The sequence below is a fragment of the Chelonoidis abingdonii genome, chromosome 1 (assembly GCF_003597395.2).
Source record: "Chelonoidis abingdonii isolate Lonesome George chromosome 1, CheloAbing_2.0, whole genome shotgun sequence".
NCBI classification, from domain to species: domain Eukaryota; kingdom Metazoa; phylum Chordata; order Testudines; family Testudinidae; genus Chelonoidis; species Chelonoidis abingdonii.
Window position 1 is genome coordinate 90,376,182 of NC_133769.1, and position 25,864 is coordinate 90,402,045.

The 25,864-nt window shown below is 45.2% G+C and overlaps 1 protein-coding gene and 3 non-coding genes across 14 annotated transcripts in view; 3 read left to right on the forward strand and 1 right to left on the reverse strand.

Annotated features, from left to right (window-relative positions):
* Positions 1-2,933: 2,933 nt before the first annotated feature.
* Positions 2,934-3,005, forward strand: TRNAD-GUC (transfer RNA aspartic acid (anticodon GUC)). Its single transcript has one exon. It is a non-coding gene; the product is annotated as a tRNA-Asp (tRNA).
* Positions 3,006-3,173: 168 nt separating this feature from the next.
* Positions 3,174-3,245, reverse strand: TRNAD-GUC (transfer RNA aspartic acid (anticodon GUC)). Its single transcript has one exon. It is a non-coding gene; the product is annotated as a tRNA-Asp (tRNA).
* Positions 3,246-3,928: 683 nt separating this feature from the next.
* Positions 3,929-4,000, forward strand: TRNAW-CCA (transfer RNA tryptophan (anticodon CCA)). Its single transcript has one exon. It is a non-coding gene; the product is annotated as a tRNA-Trp (tRNA).
* A 7,783-nt stretch (positions 4,001-11,783) lies between these two features.
* TMPO (thymopoietin) overlaps positions 11,784-25,864 on the forward strand; it is a 60,683-nt gene continuing 46,602 nt past the window's right edge. For 8 of the 11 annotated variants that reach the window (XM_032788545.2, XM_075067197.1, XM_032788554.2 and 5 more), the window contains exon 1: positions 11,794-12,164. In XM_032788545.2, the coding sequence (XP_032644436.1) occupies positions 11,919-12,164 (246 nt within the window). In that variant the 5' untranslated portion in view covers positions 11,794-11,918. Of the gene's footprint in view, positions 12,165-25,864 lie in introns of all 11 variants that reach the window. The other 3 variants (XM_075067189.1, XM_032788553.2, XM_032788547.2) reach the window with 2 other exon arrangements.

The following is a 25,864-nucleotide window of genomic DNA, read 5'->3' on the forward strand; positions in this document are numbered from 1 at the left end:
AGGCAACGCACAGGACAGTGTGGAGAGGGACAGATGCAATATGCAGAAGCCCTTGGTATTGACACCTCCTCATCAGTTATTGGGAGTGGACCACATCCACCCTGACTGAGGGTACGTCTACACTACGGGATTATTCCGATGTTACAGAAACCGGTTTTTTTAAAACAGATTGTATAAAGTCAAGTGCACGCGGCCACACTAAGCACATTAATTCAGCGGTGTGCGTCCATGTACTGAGGCTAGCGTCGATTTCCGGAGCTTTGCACTGTGGATAGCTATCCAGTAGTCTCCTCCGCCCATTGGAATTCTGGATTGAGATCTCAATGCATGATGGGGCAAAAACAGTGTCGCAGGTGATTCTGGGTAAATGTCGTCATTCATTCCTTCCTCCGTGAAAGCAACAGCAGACAGTCATTTTGCGCCCTTTTTCCCTGGATTGCCCTAGCAGACACCATAGCATGGCAACCATGGAGCCCGTTTAGCCTTTTGTCACTGTCACCGTATGTGTACTGGATGCTGCTGACAGACGTGGTACTGCAGCACTACACAGCGGCATTCATTTGCCTTTGCAAGGTAGCAGAGACGGTTACCAGCCCTATATCACCATCTGCAATTGAAAATTGGCAATGACGGTTGTCAATTCTTTTGTACTGTTTGCATTTGGAAATTGGTGATGACGGTTATCAATCCTTTTGTACCTTCTGCTGCTGTCATGGGTGCTCCTGGCTGACCTCGCTGAGGTTGGCCGGGGGCCCATGGACAAAACTGGGAATGACTCCCCAGGTCATTCCCTTCTTTATGTTTTGTCTAAAAATAGAATCAGTCCTGCCTAGAATATCGGGCAAGTCTACTATAGAACCAGAGTGCACAGCCGCTCCAGGTTAGAGCCCCAGAGATCCCACAGAAATGATGAGCTGCATGCCATTCTAGGGGGTGCCCCTGCAACAACCCCACCCGTTGCTTCCTTCCTCCCCTCCCCCCCGCCCCGGGCTACCATGGCAGTTATCCCCCAATTTGTGTGATGAAGTTATAAAGAATGCAGGAATAAGAAACACTGACTTTTTAGTGAGATAAAATGAGGGGGAGGCAGCTTCCAGCTGCTGTGATAGTCAGGCAGGACATTAAAGGGTGGCAGGGGAGAGGAGCATAGCCTTCCGCTGCTGTGATAGTCCAGGCAGTACAGAATCTTCATTAGACATGAAGGTGGGGCGGGGGAGGCGCTCAGTCTCCAGCTGCTATGATGAGGACGGTTTTCAATCCTTCTGTACCATCTGCCAGGAATAACAGGGAGCCATTCCTATTTTTGCCCAGGCGCCCCCAGCTGACCTCACCGAGGCCAGCCAGGAGCACTCCTGGGATGATAATGAAGACGGATATCTGTCATATTGTACCGTCTGCCATTAAAAAGGGGATGCTAGTGTTCAGCGCTGCAGCACCCCATCTACCAGCAGCATGCAGTAGACATAGGGTGACACTGAAAAAAAGCGAAAAACGATCTTTTTCCCTTTTCTTTTGGGGGGAAAGGGGGTAAATTGACGACATATACCCTGAAATACCCAGGAAAATGTTTTTGACCCTTCAGGCATTGGGAGCTCAGCCAAGAATGCAAATACTTTTCGGAGACTGCGGGGACTGTGGGATAAGCTGGATTCCTCAGTACCCCCTCCCTCCCTGCATGAGCGTCCATTTCATTCTTTGGCTTTCCGTTACGCTTGTCACACAGTACTGTGTTGAGTCCCTGCTGTGCCCTCTGTCTATCATAGCCTGGAGATTTTTTCAAATTCTTTGGCATTTCGTCTTCTGTAACAGAGCTCTGATAGAACAGATTTGTCTTCCATACAGTGATCAGATCCAGTATCTCCCATCCGACAAAGTGGGTATTCACTCACGAAAGCTCATGCTCCAAAACATCTGTTAGTCTATAAGGTGCCACAGGATTCTTTGCTGCTTTTAGTATCTCCCATACGGTCCATGCTGGAGCTCTTTTAGGATTTGGGACTGCATCGCCACCCGTGCTGATCAGAGCTCCACGCTGGGCAAACAGGAAATGAAATTCAAAAGTTTGCAGGGCTTTTCCTATCTACCTGGCCAGTGGATCCGAGTTCAGATTGCTTTCCAGAGTGATCACAATGGTGCACTGTGGGATACTGCCCAGAGGGCAATACTATCGAATTGCGGCCACACTAACTCTAATCCGCCATGGCAATACGAATTTGAGCACTACTCCCCTCGTTGGGGAGAAGTACAGAAATCGGTTTTAAGAGCCCTGTATATCAATATAAAGGGCTTCATTGTGTGGACAGGTGCAGGGTTAATTTGGTTTAATGCTGCGAAATTCAGTTTAAACGTGTAGTGTAGACCAGGCCTGAATTGGTCTTGTCAACACTGGTTCTCCACTCCTAAGGTAACTCCCTTCATGTGCCAGTATATTTATGCCTGTATCTATAATTTTCACTCCATGCAGCTGAAGAAGTTGGGTTTTTTACCCCCAAAAGCTTATGCCTAAATAAATCTGTTAGTTTTTAAGGTGCCACCAGACTCCTTGTTATTTTAGTGTTAGAGTGGGACAGGACCAGACGTCCTAAAAATCCTTGCTGGATTTTACAAGGTTTGCAGATCACACGCCTTCCCCTCTCTGCGTTTACCCTCACTGTTCCCCTTGTGTGTGGAACAGCCATTTTTTCCTTGTGGTTTTCATAATTAAGCAACTGGCTGGGAAGGGATAATAAAAAGTCTGAGGACAGAAAGGCTGCACAGTCTTCTGCAAATTCTTTCACTCAGAGGGATCAGAAAGGTCATTGTGCATTAAAGATCTGATCCAAATTGCAGTGAAGTCACTAGGAGTCTCACAATTGATTTTAAAAGGTCTTACAGCTACCTCACGAAGTGGTGTGAAATAGACTCTTTGCTAAATAAGAGGGCTACTGCTGAGGTCCTCGTTAGTATAGTGGTTAGTATCCCCGCCTGTCACGCGGGAGACCGGGGTTCAATTCCCCGACGGGGAGATGAATGTGTGTTTTACTTCTCGAACTGCTTTATTTTTTTAAGTTAACAAAAACTAAAATGTCGCTGATACCTAAGAACATTCATTTCTTTAAAATTTTAAACAAGCTTTAATTATTTTATGTTGTTTTTAAAAAGGCTAAAACTGAACGTTTCAAAACATTCACCGCCTCCCCGTCGGGGAATCGAACCCCGGTCTCCCGCGTGACAGGCGGGGATACTTACCACTATACTAACGAGGAGCTACGTGGAAACGTCTCGAAGATACTTCACTTCTAGCTGAAGGAAAAGGAACCGTCATTGCCTATGAATTCGCGCGGGTTGCAGGGCGGTGCTAAGGCAACAGTGAGCGGGAGCCTTCCGGGCGCCGATACGGACCAGGGCGCTGGGCTTGCAGAGACACAAGATTAACCCGGCGAGGTACTGGGGGCCTTCGGGGGTGTCCCGAGGGTGCGGGCAGCGAGCGGAAGTGGAGCTGCTGGGTCAGGGAGTGGGGGGTTGAGGGGGGCACGGGGTGGTGGGTGAGTTGCTACCAGGGATAGGTGGGGACTGGGGGGGTTGTTCTCTGGGGGCGGAGGCTGCTCGGGGAGGCTGCCGGGCTCTTCCCGCTCGCTCGGAGGCTATTAGTGGCCGCCCTGCCATGTGCGGGTGGGGGAGGGGCGGACGCGCCAGGCTGGGGGCAAGAGGCCGTTAGGCGCGCGGGTCAGAGCCGGGAGCGGGACGCGCGAGCGCAGCCAGTCAGCGTGAGGCAATTGGCCCGTTCCCTGCCGCGGTCAGGGCGCCCGGGACAGAGCCAGTCACTGTCGGGCCGTGTCCCCAGCCCGCTTCGCCTCCGCGCATTAGGGCTCAGCAGAGGTGCAAGGGAGCAGCTGTTAGGTTGTGGCGGGTGGTGATTTCTAAAGCTGGGCGCCGCAGTGCCCAGAAGGACCTCGTGGCGCAACGGTAGCGCGTCTGACTCCAGATCAGAAGGCTGCGTGTTCGAATCACGTCGGGGTCAAGTGATATTTTTTTATCAGAGGGGGAGTAGCTGTGTAAAAGCTAGGAAAAGTCCTGTGGCACCTTATAGACTAACATAAATATTGGCACATGAGCTTTCCTGGATGAATACCCACTTCGTCAGACACGTGTCAAGTGTTTTTGGTTCTTTAACCTACTGCTCTGCATAACACTTGCTGCCTCCCAGTCCTTAACCCTGATCTGCTCACTGCCATTAGCGGTGCTACAGGTGGGGACACAGCTACAAAATGGGGAGCGTCCAGAGCAAGAAACCGGCTGTCCGCATTTCTGTGACAAGAAACCGGGAGAAGCATTTTTTTGTAGTCAATAAAACAAAACTCAAAAACCCCATTTCCTTTCCCCTGTTTCACATCAATCACAGTGCGCAGCCTATCTCACATTCACACAGCTCCCTGCTGGGGGACCCAAGGGCACGTTAATGAGGAGTGAACAGTTCAAAGAAGATTTGAGTGTGAGAAAGAGGTTATTCACCTTGTGCAGTAACTTGGTTCTTTGAGAAGTGTCTCCCTATGGGTGAAAGCAGCAAAGAGTCCCGTGGCACCTTATAGACTAACAGACGTATTGGAACATGAGCTTTCGTGGGTGAATACCCACTTCGTCAGATGCAAGCACCTAAGGGTGCTGGATGCTCCACTTTAGGTGTCTGCGTCCACCGATCGGAGGCTCACCGATACACCTACAGTGGAGCACCCAGAGACACAACTCGAAGAAGAAGAAAAGGTTACTCACCTGGCACAGTAACGATGGTTTTTCGAGATGTGTCCCCCTATGAGTGCACCACTGTAAGTGTAGCCACGTCCCTGGCCCTCAGATTGGGGATGCAAAGACATCTAGAGTGCAGCACCCATGGGGACACTAGCTGAAGAAGAATCAATATTTCCCAGTAAAGCTACATTTTCAGGAGAAGGGCTGTTTTGGCAGGCCACGTCTCAGCCACCACTTAAGCATGGTTTGGTTTGGTTTGGTTTGGTTTGGTTAGCTGGCTTTGTCCATTAAAATTATGAATGGTACCTGAATACTGCAAACTGCAAAAATAATAACTTTGAGGCACTGACCTTGTAAACTTATAGAGCAGAGACATGTTCCTTGGGCATCCACACCTGGAGATGTATCCAGCCTCACCTGTATCTTAAAGGTTTTGCCTGACAATAAATAAAAATTGTTCTGACCAAGTTGTGATGCCTTGCAGTTATTATACTGCAGAATATACTCATCCATGAGTAAGGCTATGATTTAGTCCCAGGTATTTTTAGTAAAAGTCATGGACAGGTCATGGACAATAAACAAAAATTCACAGCCCGTGACCTATCCATGACTTATACCCTTGATTAAATCTTGGCAGAGGGGATCACTACTGTGGGGAGGTGGGGCAGGTCTGGGGAGGCTGCTGCTGTTGGAGCTGTTGGGGACCTGTGAGCAGTGGCTGCTTCAGCCACCCTGGGACCAATGCTGGGGGCCACTGACAGCGGCTAATGCCGAGGGTCGTCAACAGCAGCTTCTTCAGCCACCCTGGGACTGGGGACCACCAACAGCGGCTGCTCTGACCCCTCCTGGGACCGCTACTCAGGCAATCCCTGGGGCCAACTGCTTGGGCAGTCCCCAGGGCCACCTGAGCAGTGGCTGGTGAGTCTAGCCCCAGGGCCACTCTAGCAGCAGCTGATGCGGCTGGCTGCAGGGATTCCCGAGTGGCAGGCTGCGGAGCTGCTTCGGCAGTAGCCGGTGTGGCTGACCCCAGGGCAACCTGAACAGCTGGCCCAGGAGCCAGCTGCTTGGGCAGCCCTGGGGTCAGCCACACTGGCCACCACAGAAGTCATGGAGGTTGCGGAAAGTCATGGTATCTGTGACCTCCATGACAAACACAGAGCCCTATGCACGAGCCCCAGAATAAATTGTCTTGGGTGTAGAGTATCAGTGAGTCAACATTCTGATTTTAAAAGCAGCAAAGAGTCCTGTGGCACCTTATAGACTAACAGATGTTTTGGAGCATGAGCCTTTGTGGGTGAATACCCACTTCATCGGATGCCCTTACACTCACCTCTTCCGAGGTTAGGGGTCTGTAAATCTGTTACTCTTCCCCAGATTTCATAACATTAAAACTTGCTTATATAGGAACTGTTGCTTGGGAACACTTGTGGTGGCTATATCCCCCTGCTGTAGCTAACAGCTTTGGAACACTAAACTAAGGAAGTTTCTGTCTGCTCTTGTGCTGGGAACACACTTGAATGGTGATCAAGTACAATGTTTCTCAACCTTTTTGATATCAGGGACTGGCTTGCTGCCTTCCTAAACTGTCAAGGAGATCTCAGGGACCGTCACTAGTCTACAGCCCAGTTGTTGAGAAACACTGAAATTCTAGTACACATGCACATCTTCACAAACAATTATAGATAATCTTTTTTTATAAAATTTTATTTGGAATGAATTTGGAAACGTTTATGAAAGTGAGAGGTGACTAGGACTAGTTGGAGGTTGGCATAGTGTGAGCGAGTCCTCTGAACTAACTGATACTAGTCCATAGATTCTCTGGAACGGAAACTACATGTTGTGCCAGACTACGAAGTAGCTATGATGTAGACAAACTTCTTCTAGGAACTAAGGTGAAACCACAAAGCACATGTCACTTGTGACCAGATCTAAACATGTGTCCTAAGAATGGAGAGGTTAATGTATTACAGCTATCAACCTGAAAAGCTTATTGTATACATTTTTGTTTTGTTATATTAATAAGGAGAAAAATATTTCTCTAAGCTGGAAAAAAAATCTTAAGAAATGACCCCTTAAGCTTATAATAGTAGTTTTATAGATGGTGACTAGAATTTCTGAGCTATTATTTGTATATTATCAAGTTTAAACTCACATCTGGAAATGATTCAGCATGGAAAACTATAAAGTAACCATTTTTTACATCATTTCTAACTGTCAGTTCACTCACAGTAGGAATTGATACTTCTATTTTTAGTCCTCAATTACTTAGGGCTGTGTCTGTCAAAATGCCAGTAGCAAAAAGTTTAAAATATTAATACAATTCAGTTGTGATTTTTTTCCATACGAGTAAATGATCATTTGGGAATTTTTATGCTTGAGTAAACAGATTCAGCAAATTCAGCCATGGAATAACTCTGTTTTAATTAATGGAGTTACACCAGAGATGAATTTGTCCCACTACAGTGAGATATGTTTCTTTTGTATGACTTTGCAAACTCAATTTCAAGTGTATTAAAAATGAACCTGATGAGAAAACTAGAATTATGTACAAGTAATTTTTTCATTTTTCCTCTTTCATTCACTCAAGAACATGGAAAAGCAATGTAATTTAACTAAATATAATTACAGTGTACAGTTATGTTTAGGCAACTGTTTCTCTTATTTATAATAGCAATTCCCATCTTCTGTTGCAGACTTGGTAAATACCTTTATTTTCTTTGCCAAACTTTGTCATACACCTGGATTAAATTAAAATTCAATTTATGCTTTTTAAAGTTGTGTTTTAGGTAAAGGGATTTCCATTTTAATGTCTAAATCTTATAAACCATGGTGGGAGTTTTTTAATCACATTCTTAACATTTAAATTTGAAGCTCCCTCTTAAATGCTTTTCTCAGCAGTAAGACATGGTGGGTGGCGTAATATCTTTTATTGGACCAACTTCTGTTGGTGAGAGAGACAAGCTTTCTATCTTATACAGAGCTCTTCTGCATTTATTGTTATCTTTACTTTGCACTTAGAGTTAAATATGAAAAAATACCTTTAAAATTTCTAACAGATTAAATCATCATCCAAAAATCTCCATTGGAAATGCATTCTGAATCATCTTTTAATACACAAACTTAGAAAGTAAAAATCTTACATTACAATGCAACATGAAATGTACTTTTTGTTTTTATTCACAATGCTATAGAACAAGGGTCATCAATAAAGCAGAGGAAGCTCCCACTAAACTCAAGATTTGATATTATTTAAAAGCTAGTCGGCCTCAGCCCCGTTGCATCAAAGAAAAGTCTTTGACTGGAAATCTCTTCTCACATTCTGGAAAGCTGAGGAATTCCGGTAATTTGGAAGGGTCCTGTACAGAAAGTATTTTTGGCTTCTGCTTTCAACATATTTCACATTTTTAGGCAGGCTTACAGTAATTTTTCAGCAGTTGAAAATGGACACAATCTCACACTTGTATCCCTCTCTTCTGTTTTCCTCTTCTCATCAGCATATGTCTCGACAATAAGTAAAATACAACTACCTGTCTCTCAGGTAGAGACAGTGGAGAATGTGATGATTACTGATTCAGCCCTTGAAAAACAGAACTCACTGACAGATAGAAATTTAGCCTTAATTTCAGATAACATAATGCTTCACAAAAGTTGTCACCAGCCAATAGCTTTGCATTCAATACTCTGTAGGATACGAGTTAGCTAATAAACCATACTGGCAGTTTTTTCCTATAAAAAAATTGGAAGCAGGGGTCCATTTGGGCTGGCTTGTAGAGACTTGGTACGTTTTTCTGGCTACCGTCTGGTACTCAAGAATCTAAGCTCTAATTTAAAAAAAAATAAGGGCCAGATCCTCAAGTAGACCTGATCTTTAATCCCAGAAGTAGCCACAGGCCTTCAAGGCCTCCAGTATAAATTATAATAGAAGCACGAGATTCTGGACATATTGCCTATTACTCTTTCTCTATCCCTGGCATGCCTCTAAGCACCTATTACATCTAGGCGGTGTAGAGCTGGCTCTACCATGTTCATGCCATCCAGGGATTCCCCTGTACAAGGTGCATCTCAGGAGCCAAGGATCTGGCCCTAAGGACTTACATGAGGAAGTTTTACTGGTATGCATTAGAATGTGATTTAAAGTGCTATAGTTATACCTGTATAACACCCCATATGGACACGCTTCCTGCAGTAGAAAAGTACCCTTTTCCAACTTAGCTTATATTGCCTTCTAAGTAGTTGAAGCTAAACCAAAAAAGCCACTCTTGTCACAGAATAAAGGGCATGTCTACAGACACTACAGCAGCACAGGAGTTTTTCCTTTGAGATAGGTAATCCACCTACCTGAGCGGCAGTACCTAGGTCAAGAGAGGAAATTTTCTATCAGTCTAGATGTGTCTACACTGGTGGTTAAATAGACTTAAATATGGCACTCAGGGGTCTGAATTTTTCACACCTCTGAGTGATGTATCTGGGTCTATCTAAATTTTAAGTGTAAACCAGGGATGAGTTCCTGCATGGGGAAATTATTCCAGTACAGTCAAATCTCGCAATAACGGGCCCCGCCATAAGACGAAATAGCATATAACGCGATAATAAGTTGGCTCCCCTTTAAGCCTAATACCAGTGGTCCCCAATGCCATGGCGCCGTCCAGGACATTGATGTGCCCCCGCGTAGTGCCCAGTAGGGGAGAGAAGCTGCGGCCCCGCGTCTGTCGGGGACAATGGGCACTGGCGCCCGCAGTCCTGGAGTTCTCTCTCCCCGACAGGTGTGGGGCCGTGGCTCCTCTTGAAGCCGGAGAGAAGCAGCGGCCCCACGCCTGCCGGGGATAGAGAGCACTGATGCCTGCAGCCCTGGAGTTCTCTGTCCGTGGCAAGCGCAAGGCCGCGGCTTCTCTCCAGGACAGAGAGGAGCCGTGGCCCTGCACCTGCTGGGGACAGAGAGCACTGGCGCCCGCAGCGTCGAAGTTCTCTGTCCCTGGCAGATGCGGGGCCGCGGCTCCTCTTGAAGCCAGAGAGAAGCTGCGGCCCCGCGCCTGCCGGGGACAGAGAGCACCGGCGCCTGCAGCCTCAGAGTTCTCTGTCCCCGGGAGGCGCGGGGCCGCGGCTTCTCTCCCCTGTTGAGCACTAGGCGGCGCACATCAATGCATTGCATTGGGGACCACTTACTTAAACTGACCGGCTTGAAACCCTGCTATACTGCGACCCCGCATTTATCGCGATGGCATTTTTTGGACCCCAAACATCGCGTTATAGCAGGGTTTCACTGTATTTGCATTTTAAATTATTCATTTTAAATTGAGGCAGGGATTCTGTTTTTCTTAAGCATTTCCAGGACACCAATTATGTGCTATCGAACCTGTATGAACCTTGGGTGAGGTTTAATAAAGCATAGACTATCTGATTTGTTTCATACAAAGATGGAAATGGATGACAGTGGTCAATATACCTTTGTTTTAGAAATACTTGCTTAAAGTGCTCTCAATAAGGAAAGAGGCTCCATCCACAATTCAAATTAATTGTCTTACAAACTGACCTGATAATGTACTTAATACTGTAATCTTACTTGCTCTGTGACACTCTTTCTTCAATAGATGTGAAATAATTAAGAATGGAGGCACACAGTCATAGTTCATTAATGGTTATTTGCACTGCAAGGTAACTGAAGTTCCCAAGCTAACTTCAGCATTGACTTCTTCTGTCACAACACTGATCCACCAATGGCAGAAAATCTGTTCAGGGGTGGACCTGTAATGGTGTAAGGGGCTGTCAAAACTCCTTCTGTAAAGGGAGCCCTTAGCTGGTCAGCTCTGCCCCCAAAGTAGCTGTTGCTATGTGGGGAGGAAACATGGACAGTTTCTGATCCAGAAATCTATACACAGAGGTTTCTAAGGAGCCTCAACTGCAATTTAAAACTGACTGCTCTGGGGAACCCCAGAGGAAGATTGTGGGTGTAAACATTGTCTGTCACCTCTGGAATGAATCCACCAGAGTGCAGCAGCCCTCGCTAGTTCTGGGAAGTGCAATTTTGGAAAAAGCTGTAAAAAAATCTGATTTAATTTTCACCATGGGCAGTGGATATAATAGGCCAGGGGAGGCTAAGCCTCCCCTAGCCCAGGCTGTGGCCTCATCCATGCTTCACCACAAGACCCCACCCTAATTCCCCTGAAGCCAGTAGGGTCTGATATCAGGCCAGCTGCCAGGAGCTCAGGGTTCACTGCCCCAAGGACCTTGCAATCTAAGCTCCCAATCCTGCAACCTATTCCCCATGGGCATGCTCCTGTGCAAGTTGTGGTATTGGGATTCAAGTAAGGGGCAATGTCCCTTTCAAATTTTGCACTACACTAGAAGGGATTTCTTTCTTTACTTTTTGCATACTATTCACAGCTTTTAATAGCAAGGGCAATGCCTTGGCTGGATTTTATCTCCTCAGCCCGATCAGTGCCCAGATCATATATGTTTCCTGAAGAATCCAGGAAGGCCAGGCCCCCGTGTGAGGAGGCACTTCACAGTGCCTCTGGAAGTGACAGTTTTGACAAGCAAAGGACACACATGGGACAAGCAGTGCTGTGTGGTGCTGATCGCGCCACTGGTGCTGGCTTCAGACAACCTGCCGCGGGACCACGCCCCCAGTGGGAGACTTCACGCCGGGCTCTAAGAGGTTCTTAAATGTCCCACTGAAACACAGGCAGCAAAACTATATGCTCCCCTCCCAGAGAGCGACTACAGAAGAGTCGGGCAAATCCTCCCCAGGCAGAGAGTCTCGCCCCTGCCCTTCTGCAGCTGCAAAGACCTCAACCTCCTTTTCGTACGGGCGGGGACTTAGCAGCAGCGGCGGGAGCTCCCCTCCTGCTCTCCTGGGGGAGGTGTCTGCACCATGGCACCTCCCCGCCGGGGGGAGGGAGACGGCATAACGCCAGCGCCTCTCCCGCCTGAGCCGAATTTAAACTGCGTTACTACTCCTCGCGCAAAGCACTAATGCTGGTCGAACCCTTGCGCCGCTCCTCCCTCGAGCCCGCAGCCAATAGCAGCCCAACTTCGTGACTCGTCCGGCCAATCCGGATACGCTTTATTGGAGGTCGGGCGAAGCCCTTACCGAGCGCGCGGCGAGTTGTTGGGTTCATTGCGGTGGGCAGGGGAGGTGATTGCCCCCCCTCCCTTTGTTGGTATCTCTCCCGGGAGGGCGGCAGAGGCCGGCGATGCCCGAGTTCCTGGCGGACCCGTCGGTGCTGACCAAGGAGAAGCTGAAGAGCGAGCTCATCGCCAACAATGTGAGCCTGCCGGGCGGCGAGCAGCGCAAGGACGTGTATGTGCAGCTCTACCTGCAGCACCTCACCGCCCGCAACGCGCCCGCCGCGCTCGCCCAGCCCGACTTCTCTAGCGACGAGGAGAGGGAGCCCACCCCGCTCGGCGCCAGAAGCAGAGGAGGAGCCGCCCCCGGCCGGGTAGGAGACCGTCCTCCTGCCGCTCGGGTGACCCCAGCGCTGCAATACAAAGGGTTGTGGCGGCTACTGACCGCCGCCCCCGCTCCTCTGTCCTGCCCTTCCCTTCCCGCGCTTGCAGACCCGCCCCCGGGGAGCTGGCCGTAGGCAGGCGGCGTGCGCCGCCTCCAGCTCTCTCGGAGGTACGGAACGCGCCCTGGCGGCCCCGGCCTCTCTGCGGAGGTTTAACTCGGTATAGGGGGGAGCTCGGTGCTTTCCCCTCACCCAGAGTTCCTGGCGGGCGCCGCGTGGGGCAACAGCGGCTCTCGGTGGCCCGATACGAGCTCCTCGGCGCAGACCTCTCCCCCCGGGGGTCTTCACTCTGCGGGGCGCTCGGGTCTCTGCCCCGTGCTAGGAAAAGGGGCGCTCCGCCAGAGGGATTTCCTTTCCTGGTAACTTCAAACCAGGGCGTACTCCGTTGTGTCTGGCAGAGCCCACTTCGCCTTGCAGCTTGGGGGCTTCCTGAGTGTCGGCTGCCAGCGCAAGGAGCACCTGCGACTAAGATGTTTGGCTAGGCTGGGAGATCGAGGTGTGTTGTTGGTGTCTCTGTAAACTTTAGTGGTGAAGTTGCTGGATGGCAAATCATCTGATGGATGCTAGTACCGTATTATTTTATTCTGCATGTTATAAATAAGCATCTTCCGTGTTTGTGGCATGCCAGGTTCTTATGCTGTAACTCGAGTTGGCTAAAAAAGTTGCCTTTGTGTGCGTGAAGTATTTAAAAAGAAATAGAATTAAGTAAATTACTAATCTTTAGACCAATTTGTCCATGACTTGAATGTCCAAAAACTTAAACTTCATCAAAGGAAGAGAGATTCAGGCTTCTGTCCACAAGACTGTCTTTGTGATCTAAACAAACCTACACCTTTCCTGGGGCGTTTCAGTTGCACTGAAATAACTCAGACAAGTGTGACTGTTTCTGTTCACATTGGTGGATTGTTACTAAGTCCATTTTCTTTTCTTTCTTTATGAAGGAAACAAATACTTAAAACATTCCTTAGATTGAATCATTAAATGTGACTGTACTTACCTGTATCTAAATGGATATGCTATAGGGAAGTGCCTTGTTCAGTGCACGTGTTTGGGTAACAACCAACAATCTAAGAAAGCCGGTTCACCCCCCAAGTATGCATGCAAGGAGAAAGTGGGGTGATGGACATGCAGGCTTTGCCTATACTGGGTAGAGTTTATTTAAACAGTATTTGAGAGGAAATAATTTTGCTTGTAATCTAAAATACAGCCAAATACCGTGGGGATGGGCCTTATATAAAAGACTTGTAATAAATAATCATTGCTATGTTGAGTTCTATGAGTTGTAGTTCTTTTGATCTTTATAATCCAGGTGACTAAAATCCCGTACCTTTTAACGGTGACTTGTGAAAGGGGAAACGAGAATGTTCTGGTCACTTTTTTTTTTTTTTCCTTTTAACACAAGAAATTCAGGCACGTAGTATAGTGAGTAACTGGTGAAACTAGTACATCTTGGGTCAAGAAACTGAAAGCCAAGCAATTGAAAGAGGAAGGGATTTTTATTTCAGCATTAGAACAAAAAGTAAATTTAACAGTCTGAAGTCAAATACCTGAGTAGAAGCTGAGAGGTGGTGTCATAAACATACAGCTAAGAGTAGCATAAAATCCCTCTTTACACTGTAAAGGGTTAATTTCTCTTTTGCTTGTAAAGAGTTAAGAAGTTCAGGTAACCTAGCTGACACCTGACCAAAAGGACCAATAAGGGGACAAGATACTTTCAAATCTTGGAGGGAGGCTTTATCTGTCTGTTCCGTGTGGCTTTTGCTGGAGACAGATTAAGAAAGCAGGCAATCCAACTCCATTATTATTAGTAAGTCTTAGCGAATGAATGCGTTAGCTTACTTTTATTTTGGCTTGTGATTTCCTTTGTAGGAAGAGGGAGGCTTATCCCTGGGTTTGTAACTTAAGGTTTTGCCTAGAGGGGATATCCTCTATGTTCTTGAGTCTTTTTGTTATTCTGTAAAGTACTTACCATCCTGATTTTTATAGAAGTGATTTTTTTTTTTTTTTTTTTTTTTTACTTTAATTAAATTCTTCTTTTAAGAACCTGATTGATTTTTCATTGTTCTTAGGATCCAAGGGTTTAGGTCTGTGCTCACCTGTACTAATTGGTGAGGATATTATTCTCAAGCCTCCCCAGGAAAGGGAGTGTAGGAGTTTGGGGGGGATATTTGGGGAAGGTAGGGCTCCAAGTGGCCCTCCCTGCATGTTTGTTTAATTTACTTGGTGGTGGCAGCATATTGTTCAAGGTGGAATTTGTTCCTTGGGAAAGTTTTAACCTAAGCTGGTAAAAATAAGCTTAGGATGTCTTTCATGTGGGTCCCCACATCAGTACCCCAGAGTTCAGAGTGGGGAAGGAATCCTGACAGACTGTCTTTCTTTAAAGCTTAATGTTTCTTCAAGAACATTTCCCGCAAAACCAGGGAAAGCCAGACTTGATATGTTTCACAATTCTGAGGCACCAAAAAAACCCAGCAGGAAAATATCAAATGTAGACAGATGTTTTTGGACCTCTCTTGTACATTATGAGGAAACACAAATGCAGTATAAACCTAATTAAAAAAAAATTCTTTGCAGGTGACCTTTTAAAACAATGTTCTAAACCGAACACATAGATCAACACTTTTCCTAAAAGACCAAAAAACCCCATGCTGCTACCATGACTACAGTGAAGGATATTACATGGATTATGTAACAATTGCAAGAACAATAAACTAGAGATTTATTGTGTCTAAGTACTAATTAATTTATTGTAATTTTTATGCTATCTTACTGGGAGCTTATCCAGTTTGAAAATGGTACAGTTGGTTGTGGCTTACATAGTGATATTGATACTTCAGTGCTTGGTAACTGATATAGCATACTAATCTTTCATTATTTTGGAGTGGGGAGCTATATAAGTAATGGTCTCCTGCTTTTGAGAATTCATCATGGAGATAACCGAAATATTAACTATCTAGAGATAAACAATTGTAATTTGGGAATTCAAAAGAAATTGTTGCTTTTTAATAGCATTGGTTAAAAATTAACATCTTAGGGCCATGTAGCCTTACTAATGCAGTTGCAGAACATACAGCCCTAATATTAACTCAATAACTTGAGCTCTGTTTAGCCATAAGGGGCAGACTGTGTGTGGAAGCCTTCTGCTGTATTCCCTGTTCAAAATTCAATACAAGACTTCAGTGCATGATTAACATAGTGAGTTTCTGGATCTCTAATGTGCTATGGGTGCTGGAGTTGCCCTGAAGGGTTTTGATTTATGTATGATCAGTCAGATCTGCCTATTCACTTTCTCGTAATACAAGAAGGGGGGGGACACACAGTGGAAAGGCAGCAAACTTAAAATGTAGGAAGAAGAACTGTCAACTAATGATGGCTGTTTTGAGCAGCACTTGAGAATCCTTGATTTTTTTTATATTTTTTTTAAAATCTGCATTTACAATATCAAGCTGTGACTACAGCGAACTTATCTGTGATCTCATTACACTCCTTCCTCCTCTACTCCTTTTCCCTCATACTGTTGCATCTTGTTTCAAATTAATCTTGGTGTTTGGGGCAGGGATTTTTTTTTTTTTCATTTCACAGGCAGCTATGTAAGTACTGCTTGTTAAGGTTCAACATTACCCATGATAAGACCACTTCTTTTATTTGCTTATAACTTTTTGCTGAACTTTAATCAGCTGGGCTAAAATTTTTCATGCTGGATGACTCCCTCAGGCTGAGAGCAAGGAAATTGTCTCCTGTGTTCTTAGTGACTCTTCCCTAACTTCTGGGCTCAGGCAGTTTGGTAGAAGAAACTGTGATTCTAATGCAAAGGGGACAAGAGCGAGGCCTGCCCGAGAGTTGGGAGGAGAGTAGATTAAGACAAGGAGCCTGGAGGATTTGGAAAAAGACTGGGAACCATTGGCGTGGAGGATTAGTGCGCTCTACGAAATCAGGGTATGGAGGGGAGAACTGAGCCTGATTGAACAAAAACTAGGACAAGGAGCTTGGGGAGTGGGCACACTTAGGGCTAGTCTACACTGGCAGTGTAGGGGATTGAGGGGTTTGGAGTCAGAGTATGTGATCATGTAGCTAAAAACTGTATAATGATGAATACACATGAGGGCTGAATTAAGGTTGCATGGGTAACCTTAATTTTGGCATTTCCTAACTTTTGAGTGCTTGACTTTACAACTTTAATGTTCTCAATATTCTTGTGTGTGACAGAATATGTAAAATCTTTGTACAGTACAGGAACTTATGCTGATTAGAGCCTTTAGGTAATGTTGGTATACAAACAGGATGGATTTGATTTAAATCATTAGTCAGGAAGACTATTTAATCATGGTTTTCTACATAAAAATGCATTCTTGTTGGTTGGTAAACCTTAATACATATTCTTAACTCAGAGATGTAGGTTTCATTTTTAGAAGGCACACACTGTACATTTTTAAACAGTGATTTATTTTGAAAACTTTTCAGATTAGTTTTACAGCTATGTCAGAAAATGGATGATTGCTTGGATTGATTCTGTGTACACAAATTTGCAGAGGGACAGTATAGCTCTATATATTTATTCAAAAACATTTTTGCTGTTAACAAGCATGTTACCTCTGGAGACACACAAATCCAGTTTGCGAACTGCAAAACTAAGCATCTCTGATGGGATCTTCTAGACTGAGCACTGAGTCCCATTGGGTAGATAGAAAGATTAACCTAAATCTATACAGAAGCATGTGGAACCCCATAAGATTGGGTCCCTAATCCATGAACTATTGGAACTCATTTACAAAACTTTTCTTAATATATTCATGTAATGTTTGTCTTCTACTACAGAAATTATAATCCCTATTCCATGATGAGATCTCTTTGATATATAATAGTTTTAATTAAGATGCATCTTTAGATAAGTTTTTCTCAAAAAGCATTTTATCAAAAAAAATCCGATTTAAATCAAAACTCCAATTTAAGTAAAACAAACTTTTTAAAAATCATTGATTTTTATCCACCCTGACAAACAATAAGTAATGGCAAGGAAAGAATTACATCAAGCATAAATGCAACCTAGAATAATCATTGCTGCAAGGTATTTGAGATCAAGAGCTTAGACTCCATAAAGGATTAGACACTTATGGATAAAAACATCCTAGTTACATTAAACAAAATATATAGGAGGAATACAAAGTCACATGCTTCATAGACCAGCCCTCAGTGGTTCTCGTCATATATTAACATTTTTTGCATTAATAATTCCAAGTGTACATAGTTTCACTTTTGGCAGCAGACGTGGTGTTGACAAGACTTGTATTAAATAGGTATTAAGAGAGCCCCGTTCTCAGTAGTAGTAAAGATGCCTGAGCCTTGTCACTACCAGTAGTGGAGCTGCACCTGTTTGGGATTAAGGCTTTAGAAAATCCTAGTGTAAATGCAGCGTAACTGTCCTCATTTTAGGAAGAAACATGCTCCTTATTAGCAGATTATTTCATACTTGTCCAAATGATTTCTGGCCTCTTTAATTAAAGCATGTGATACCAGCTACGGTTGAAGACAAGCCACTGGAGTAGTAGAACAACTGATCTGACCTAATACAACAGATCTTAACTCTTGGCAAAATTTTTCTAGTCACTTTATTTTCAACGAGGGTCCTGGTGACTAGCAAGTTCAGTGCAGGATCTTTTCTCAGCAGCAAAAGTGGGGGTGGGACAACATGCAGAACTGAATTTGTCTCTTTTGCATTCTTTCACCCTCCCCACCCTTATCTTAGTGAGACTAGCTGGTAAAGCTTCAAGGTGAACAGCGACAGATCCTTCAAAAACCTGAAGAGAGGTTACAAGTCATAAGCTGTAACTTGGTTATAGTGTGGATGTAAGGCTAATACAACAATCTTAGAAAAAATATGTGGAACCACCATTGATTTTTAATTGCTTATTTGGACATTTAGGGCCCAGTTCTCCAGTCTGTCAGGTTCCAGATCCTTTGCACAAATAACTAACGAACATGTAGCGGGGCCTTGCCACTAAGGGTAGAGTCTTCCATTTCTTATGGAACATTGGTAAGAAGTGGATTTTCACTGTGTGGACTCTTGCTCCTAAAGCTAAAGATTTGCTTTACTATTATGTTATTGCAATATTGTATACATTTACTAGGTTATAAAAATTCTATAGTTCATATATAATGTCAGAGATCTCTTTGAATGTAAAAAGGGCATCCTGTAACACAACACATCTTGTACCTGTGCATCTAAGAATCGATGCCATACTTTGTCGAGTTTAATAACGGCTGTGACATAATAGCTTTGTGTTTGCACACATAAAGTCAGTCCATGCTACTTTAGGAGAGGTGGTATTTCTCTCTTCCTTCCCCCCCTACCCCCCAAAAAAAATTTTAATACAACTTGCTGCTTGGGACCTTCAGCACATCTGTCTCCCTCTTTATGAAATAAAAATAACATTACCTGCAGACAACTGACTTTTTTTTTCTCTGCACCTGTTAAATAGTTCCTTGACAGTCTATTTTTAATGCTCTATAATATATGTGAGGGCCCCCCGCCCCCCGCTGGTATTTCTGGTATCGCTCTGGAAAGGGTGATGTCGGATTGTGTTTCTTTTAAATGTACAGTAATCTGAGGAATAAGTAGCTGTTGTGACTGGTAAAATTCCAGTCAACATCGCAGTGAAAGGCTGAGAGTAGCACACATTAAAACACACAGATACAAAGGATGTAACCAATTCTGTGGATTGTGATAAATGTTATGCTTCTATATTTTAGTCCATTAATACAAGCTGATAATGTACAGTGAACACTAGTGTTGTACATCTGTCTAGCACTAGAAGGACTGATTGTTTTGACATGTGAAGTGGAAACACTCCTCTTAAGCTTTGGTATTTGTTAGCTATCACTTATTTGTATTGAAGTATAGCCCAGAGACCTCAGTCAGGTGTCAAGCTGCCATCATGATAGATCCTATAGAAGTATACAAGAGAAACCTTGTCCTTTGCTAAGAAGCAATTCTGTGGTGTGGATCTGAAATACACCTCTACCTTGATATAACGTGACCCGATATAACACAAAGTTGGATATAACGTGGTAAAGAAGTGCTCCGGGGTGAGGCTGCACACTCCAGTGGATGAAAACAAGTTCAATATAATGCGGTTTCACCTATAACCTGGTAAGATTTTTTGGCTCCCGAGGACAGCGTTATGTCAAGGTAGAGGTGTATTACATAGTTGTATACCTGAAGTATGTGTTGGTCATGAGTCCATGCAACCAGATAGCAACATACACAATGGCTCAAATAACTCTTTCTCTCCTTTCTTCCTCATCACCAACTTCCTTCGAATGGAGAGGTGTTTTTTCCCCTATAAATTTCTAATATAAGAAACGAGAATTTCTTTTTATCCATTCAGAGATCTAAGATGAATAGCCTTTAGATATGTCAGAGAGAATCTGCTAAATTTACATACCAAAAAAATCCTACTTGGTGTAGAGCAGGACTTTGTCAACTTACCTGACAAAACACTGACTGCAACCGTTTAACCATAGTTTTAAAACTATATAAGCCAAGTATAGATGGACTTTGTTTATAGTTACACAGTAATTTGGTTTATAAATAACACTAACAAAGGATCAGGTGGAAATTCTAGTCTAACCCCATTTCAAGTACTCACTTTCACCTTTCTCCGCTTTGGGCCCTGATGCTGTTGACTTAGCCTTACAGAAGAAAATTCAAAGAGTTGGTGGTGGTAGGTTTGAGCAAATCAGTCAGCTGTTTACATTAGTCTGGATAAAATACTCTTTTACTAATGTGTGTTTTGTTTTGTTTTTTGTATTTACGTAATGCAGATGTTTGAATTCTTAAACTTCAGACACATCTACCTCTCAGTGAATAATAGTCACGCCACTAAAATTTGGGAAATGAAGCTTAACTTTTGAAGTTATGCACAATGGGTAACTTCACTTTCTAGTCTAGGTTTACATGTCCGTCCCCTCGCCTCCTCTTCCCCCACCCCCCCACCCCCCCAAAAAAAGGCTGGGGACATGGCCTTTGAAAAGTTTTTCTGACAGCTGTTAACCAGAAGACTCAGCCTACTAGCAAAGGTGGAAACATGTCTGTGCCACAACTTCTCTCCCTTCCATCACCCCTAGCCCATGTCCCAGGTAATGTAAAGGAATTAAAACCAGCTGTTACATGCTGCATTGAACTACAGTGTGGTCAATCAACTATTCTCTTAAATATATTACTACTAGGGCTGGCCAAATGGGGGCGGGGGGGAATTTCACTGGTATTAATCTCATTTGGTTGTTAATATTTGCCCGGCTGTAGGATTGGTCAAATAACCCAATGTAATTGAAGTGTGACAAATACTGAAACTTTATCTAATATATGAGTAATGTTCAAACCTAATTAAGGCTGTCAAACAATTAAAAAACACAATTGTGAGATTAAAAAAGTAGTCACAATTAATTTTACTGTGAAACAATAATAGAATACCAAGTAAAATTCATCTTGGAAGTATGTCCTCTGGAATGGAAGCATGAAGGGGCATGTGAATAGTTAGCATATCTGGCATGTAAATATCTTGCAGCACTGGAGACAAGAATGCTTGTTCTCTCTTTCGGGTAATATTGTAAATAAAAAGCAGGCAGCATTTAGGGATGCAAATACACCTCTACCCTGCTATAACACGGGTTTGCATATAGCACAGTAGCAGCGGGGCTCCGGTGGTGCTTTAAAGGGTCCAGGACTCTGGCTGCTGTGGGGAGGCCTGGGCTCTTTAAGTCACCGCTGGAGCCCTGCCGCTGGTACCCCGGGGCTGCGGCAGCAGACTCCACCAGCGATTTAAAGGGCCTGGGGCTCTCTGCGCCCGGAGCCCCAGGCTCTTTAAATCACCGCAGCAGTCCTGCCACCGCTACCCCGATATAATGGCGTTTCACCTGTAATGCAGTAAGGATTTTTGGCTCCTCATGACTGTGTTATATCGGGGTAGAGATGTATCAGTTAAAGTTAAACTATATATTTAACCAGTAAACCATTAACCAAGGTTGCTCTGGTGGGCCAGGGCAGCAGTGGCTGGGGTCCTGATGGGGCTGTGGTCCCACTGGCGGGGCTGGGACGCAGTCGGCTTGCCACCGTGGTTAGCAGTTAATGTCTGGTTAACAGTAGCCTAATGCTTACCAATTAAGCATTTACATCTCAAGTAGCATTATCTCCCATAAATGTAAACAAACTTGTTTATCTTAGCAATTAGCTGAACAAGAAGTAGGATTGAGTGGACTTGTGGGCTGTAAAGTTTTATATAGTTCTGTTTCTGAGTGCAGTTATGTAAAAAAACAAAAAAAAAAAAAACCACCACCCAAACATGACATTTATAAGTCGCACTTTCACAATAGAGATGGCACTATGGTATCTGAGGTGAATTGGAAATTACTATTTTGTATTTTACAGTGCAGATATTTGTGGGGGGGTTTTGCTGTTTTTTTTAAAAAGTGAGCACCATACACTTTGTAGTCTGTGCTGTAACAGAAATAAAATATTTGAAAATGTAGAAAAAATCCAAAAATTTTATAAATGTAAATTTGGTATTCTATTACAGCAAACCTCAGAGTTATGGACACCTCAGCAATGAGCTTGTCCGTAACTCTGAAATGTTCCTAACTGTGAACAAAGTGCAGTTTGGGCTCCAGATCCAGCAACTGATACCCCAGGCCAGGCTTCAACAGTAGCTGAGCTCCCTATTCAGCTCTGACATGAGTTTCAAGCTTGTCCCACTCTCACCAGGTGTGTGAGAACACAGCATGACCCCCTCCCAGGGGAGTGGGGTGAGAACAGCTCATGTCCCTCCTGAGGAGGTGGGGGTGGGTTAAAGCAATGCAGACTCCAGCACTGCTGCTGCTTTGCTGGCTGGCTCCTGCTGCCTTGGGCTGGCAGTCCCAGCACACTTTTGGGAGAGTAGGGGGAGACGCTGGGGACAGCAGCCCTGATGTGCCTACATTTAACATGCAATGCAGGCACAGTATGGTATTTGCGGTTTTTTTGTTTTGTTTGTCTATGCTACTGTTTGGTTACTTGTCCTGTTGACTGGTCATAACAGTGCAATTGAAACTGCAATTAATTGCAACTATTTTTTTAATGTAGTTAATCTGTTTTGCATTTATCACATGTTACACTGCAATTAATTGACAGCCCTAAACCTAATTTTTCTTGCTTCATTCTCTTCCTGCCATATTCTACTTTTTTTTTCTCTCACTTGCCAATCATAATCATGGCATATCTATTTCCTGAGCTGCTGTCAGTCTTTTCTTTCTCTGTGTTCTACTTCCTATCGCTTCTCCACTCCTGTCCCGAAAACTTCTCTGTAGTAGCTTTCTTTAACTTGTCAGTCTTTTGCCCACTCCCATCTATGCAGCTGCACCTTGGGCTTGGAGATCTTACACCTGGTTTTCATAGAACTGGGCCTACTAGCAGGATGCCATAGAGCAGTGGTTCTCAACCAGGGGCCCAGGGCTCCCTGGGAACCCGTGAGCAGGTTTCAGGGAGTCTGCCAAGCAGGGTGGCATTAGACTTGCTGGGGCCAGGGTAGAAAGCCAAAGCTCCACTGCATGGGGCTGAAGCCTAAGTGACTCTAGCTTTGCAGGGCCCCTTGTGGCATAGGGCCCTGGGCAATTGCCCTGCTTGCTACCCTCCCCTAATACCAGACCTGGCTTTAATATTCAGAAAAACATTTCTGGCACAGCTGTGGAGTTTTTATAGCCTGTTTGGGGGGCGGGGGGGGATTGAGAACCTTTGCTATAGAGTCTATAGCCTTGAAATTCACTTTCTTGCTTCAGAACTATGACCCAGAATCCCAGCTCCCCTCCCCTTTTTTAAAAAAAAAAAAAAAAAAAAAAGCTTGATGGTTGCAGAGTAGGGCTGTCAATTGATTGCAATTAACTCACACAATTAACTCAAAACCTCCCTAATCTTGATTAATCACAGTTTTAATTGCACTGTTAAACAATAGAATACCAATTGAAATTTATTAATCAGCATGGACACGTCCTCTGGAATGGTGATCAAAGCATGAAGGGACATATGAATCTTTAGCACATCTGGCACATAAATATCTTGTGATGCCAGCCACAACAGTGCCATGTGAATGCCTGTTCTCACTCTCAGGTGACATTGTAAACAAGAAGTGGGCAACGTTATCTTCTGCAAATGTAAACGAGCTATTGGCTGAAGAAGTAGGACTTTGAGTGGACTTGTAGGCTTTAAAGTTTACGTTGGTTTTTTGAATGCAGTTATGTAACACAAAAAAACCCTTGATTTGTAAGTTGCATTTTCATGATAAAGAGATTGCACTACACTACTTGTATGAGGTGAATTAAAAACTATGTATGTAATTCAAAAAGAACATGGTGAGCACTGTACACTTTGTATTCTGTGGTGTAACTGAAATCAATATATTTGAAAATGTAGAACAGGGGTCGGCAACCTTTCAGAAGTGGTGTGCTGAGTCTTCATTTATTCACTCTAATTTAAGGTTTTGTGTGCCGGTAATACATTTTAATGTTTTTTAGAAGGTCTGTATAATATATAACTAAACTAGTGTTGTATTGTAAAATAAACAAGGTTTTCAAAATGTTTAAGAAGCGTACTTTAAAATGAATTTTAAAATGTTGATCTTACTCCGCTGGCCCGCTCAGCCCGGTGCTGGTCTGGGGTTCTGTTCCGCTAGGCCGGCAGCGGGCTGAGCGAGGCCTGCGGCCAGGACCCCGGCTGGCAAGGATCCGTCAGCCAGAACCCCAGATCAGCAGCAGACTGTGTGGGGCTGGCAGCCAGGACCCAGAGGGCTGGGGGCGGGCTGGAGTCAGGGCTGAGGGTTGGAGGTGTCAGGGCAGAGGGGGTCTAGGTATGGGTAGGGGTGCCAGAGTCAGGGCTACGGTTGTGGGAGCGGGGGGGAGGGGCGGATGAAGGAGTCAAGCAGAGGGCTGGGGGTGTATGAGGGAGGTACAGGGCTCAGGGCAGGGGCCTGGGGGGGATGCGGAGCTCAGGGCAGAGGGTGTGGTGTGGGGGGGGAGAGTGTCAGGGCTCAGGGCAGAGGGCTAGGTGACTGCCCCCCTAAGCATTCCCAATCCTGCTGCTCCTTGTCCCCTGACTACCCTCTCCTGGGACCCCACCCCCTATCGAAGTCTCCCTGTTCCTTGTCCCCGGACTGGACCCTACCCCCTACCTGTTCCCTGACTGCCCCCACCCCTTATCCAACAACCCCAGCCCTAGGCCATTTACCCTGAGGCTCCACGCAGAGCCAGACATGCTGCCCTGCGGGAGAGCACAGCCCCGGCCCTCAGAGCGCTGCGTGCAGCGATGGCAGAGCTCCGGTTGAGTGGGGAGTGTGTCTGCCTCCCTGTGGAGCCAAACGCTGCCCCGTGGGAGCGCACAACTCCAACCCGCAGAGCGCTGCGCACGGCAGCAGGACTCCGGGGGAGGGGCTGGCAGCTTGCTGCGTTCGGCCTGGTGCTCCGTCCTGGGAGCACGGACCCCGCGGCTTGCCACGCTGGGAGAGTGGGGCCATTTGCCCACCATGTGCGCACAGCTATGCTTCTGCTCCCTGCCCCCACGGGGAGAGCAGAGGGTAGAGGAGAGCGGGCTGGGCTGGGCAGGATTTTTAATGGCATGCTGGAGTGCCGGCAGGCTCCAGCATGCCATTAAAAATTGGCTCACATGCCATCTTTGGCACGCGTGCCATAGGTTGCCGGCCCAATATAGAAGAACATCCAAAAATATTTAATACATTTCAATTGGTATGCTATTTTTTAACAGTGCAATTACTTTTTTTAATTGCCTGACAGCCCTGTTTCAAAGATAACTCTGAAAATGTGAACCAAGTGCAAAATTATGGAAAAAGGTCTGCAGAGAGCATTAAACAGCCCTATGATATGCTCTTCTCATCTAGGTGAGGGGCCAATGGTCTCTTGAGTACAGCCATTGAATTTGGTATGTTTCCAAAGATGATACAGAATTCTGCTGTCCATGTGGAATTTGCTATTTTGCTGCAGCCAGGCACCCAACTATTTTTGCCTCCCTGACATACCTGCAGCTGCCTCTTGCTCTCCAGCTATTTCCATGAGGGGAGTTAACTGGATTATAGTGCATACTGTCTGCACTGTTCTGTGGAGGAGGGCAGCAGGGGCTTAGGGAGCAAAAGCTGGTATCCAGTTTGCAGTTAGGGGAAAGAACCAGAAATGCAGCTGGATTGCATATTCAAGAGGTCAGTAGCCAAGACTTGGAGAATCAGATTTCCAGTGTCTCCTCTGCCTGACCCCCCCTCCTTTCTTGGATCACAGTAGCTAATAATGCCTATGGAGATAGTTCAACTGAGAACACGGGGGGGGGAAATGATGATTGTAGGACTAGTTTTATAACAATGACTGATTTTAGTTTTGTTCAGTAGGCCATAGCTTTGCTTTTGTAAAGGCAGGGGGATGATAGAACAAATGAACACTTCAGAATTTAGGGTTCTTCTTCGAGTGATTGCTCATATCCATTCCAGTTAGGTGTGCGCGCGCCGCGTGCACGTTCGTCGGAAGATTTTTACCCTAGCAACACTTGGTGGGTCGGCAGGGCGCCCCCTGGAGTGGCGCCGCTATGGTGCCGGATATATACCCCTGCC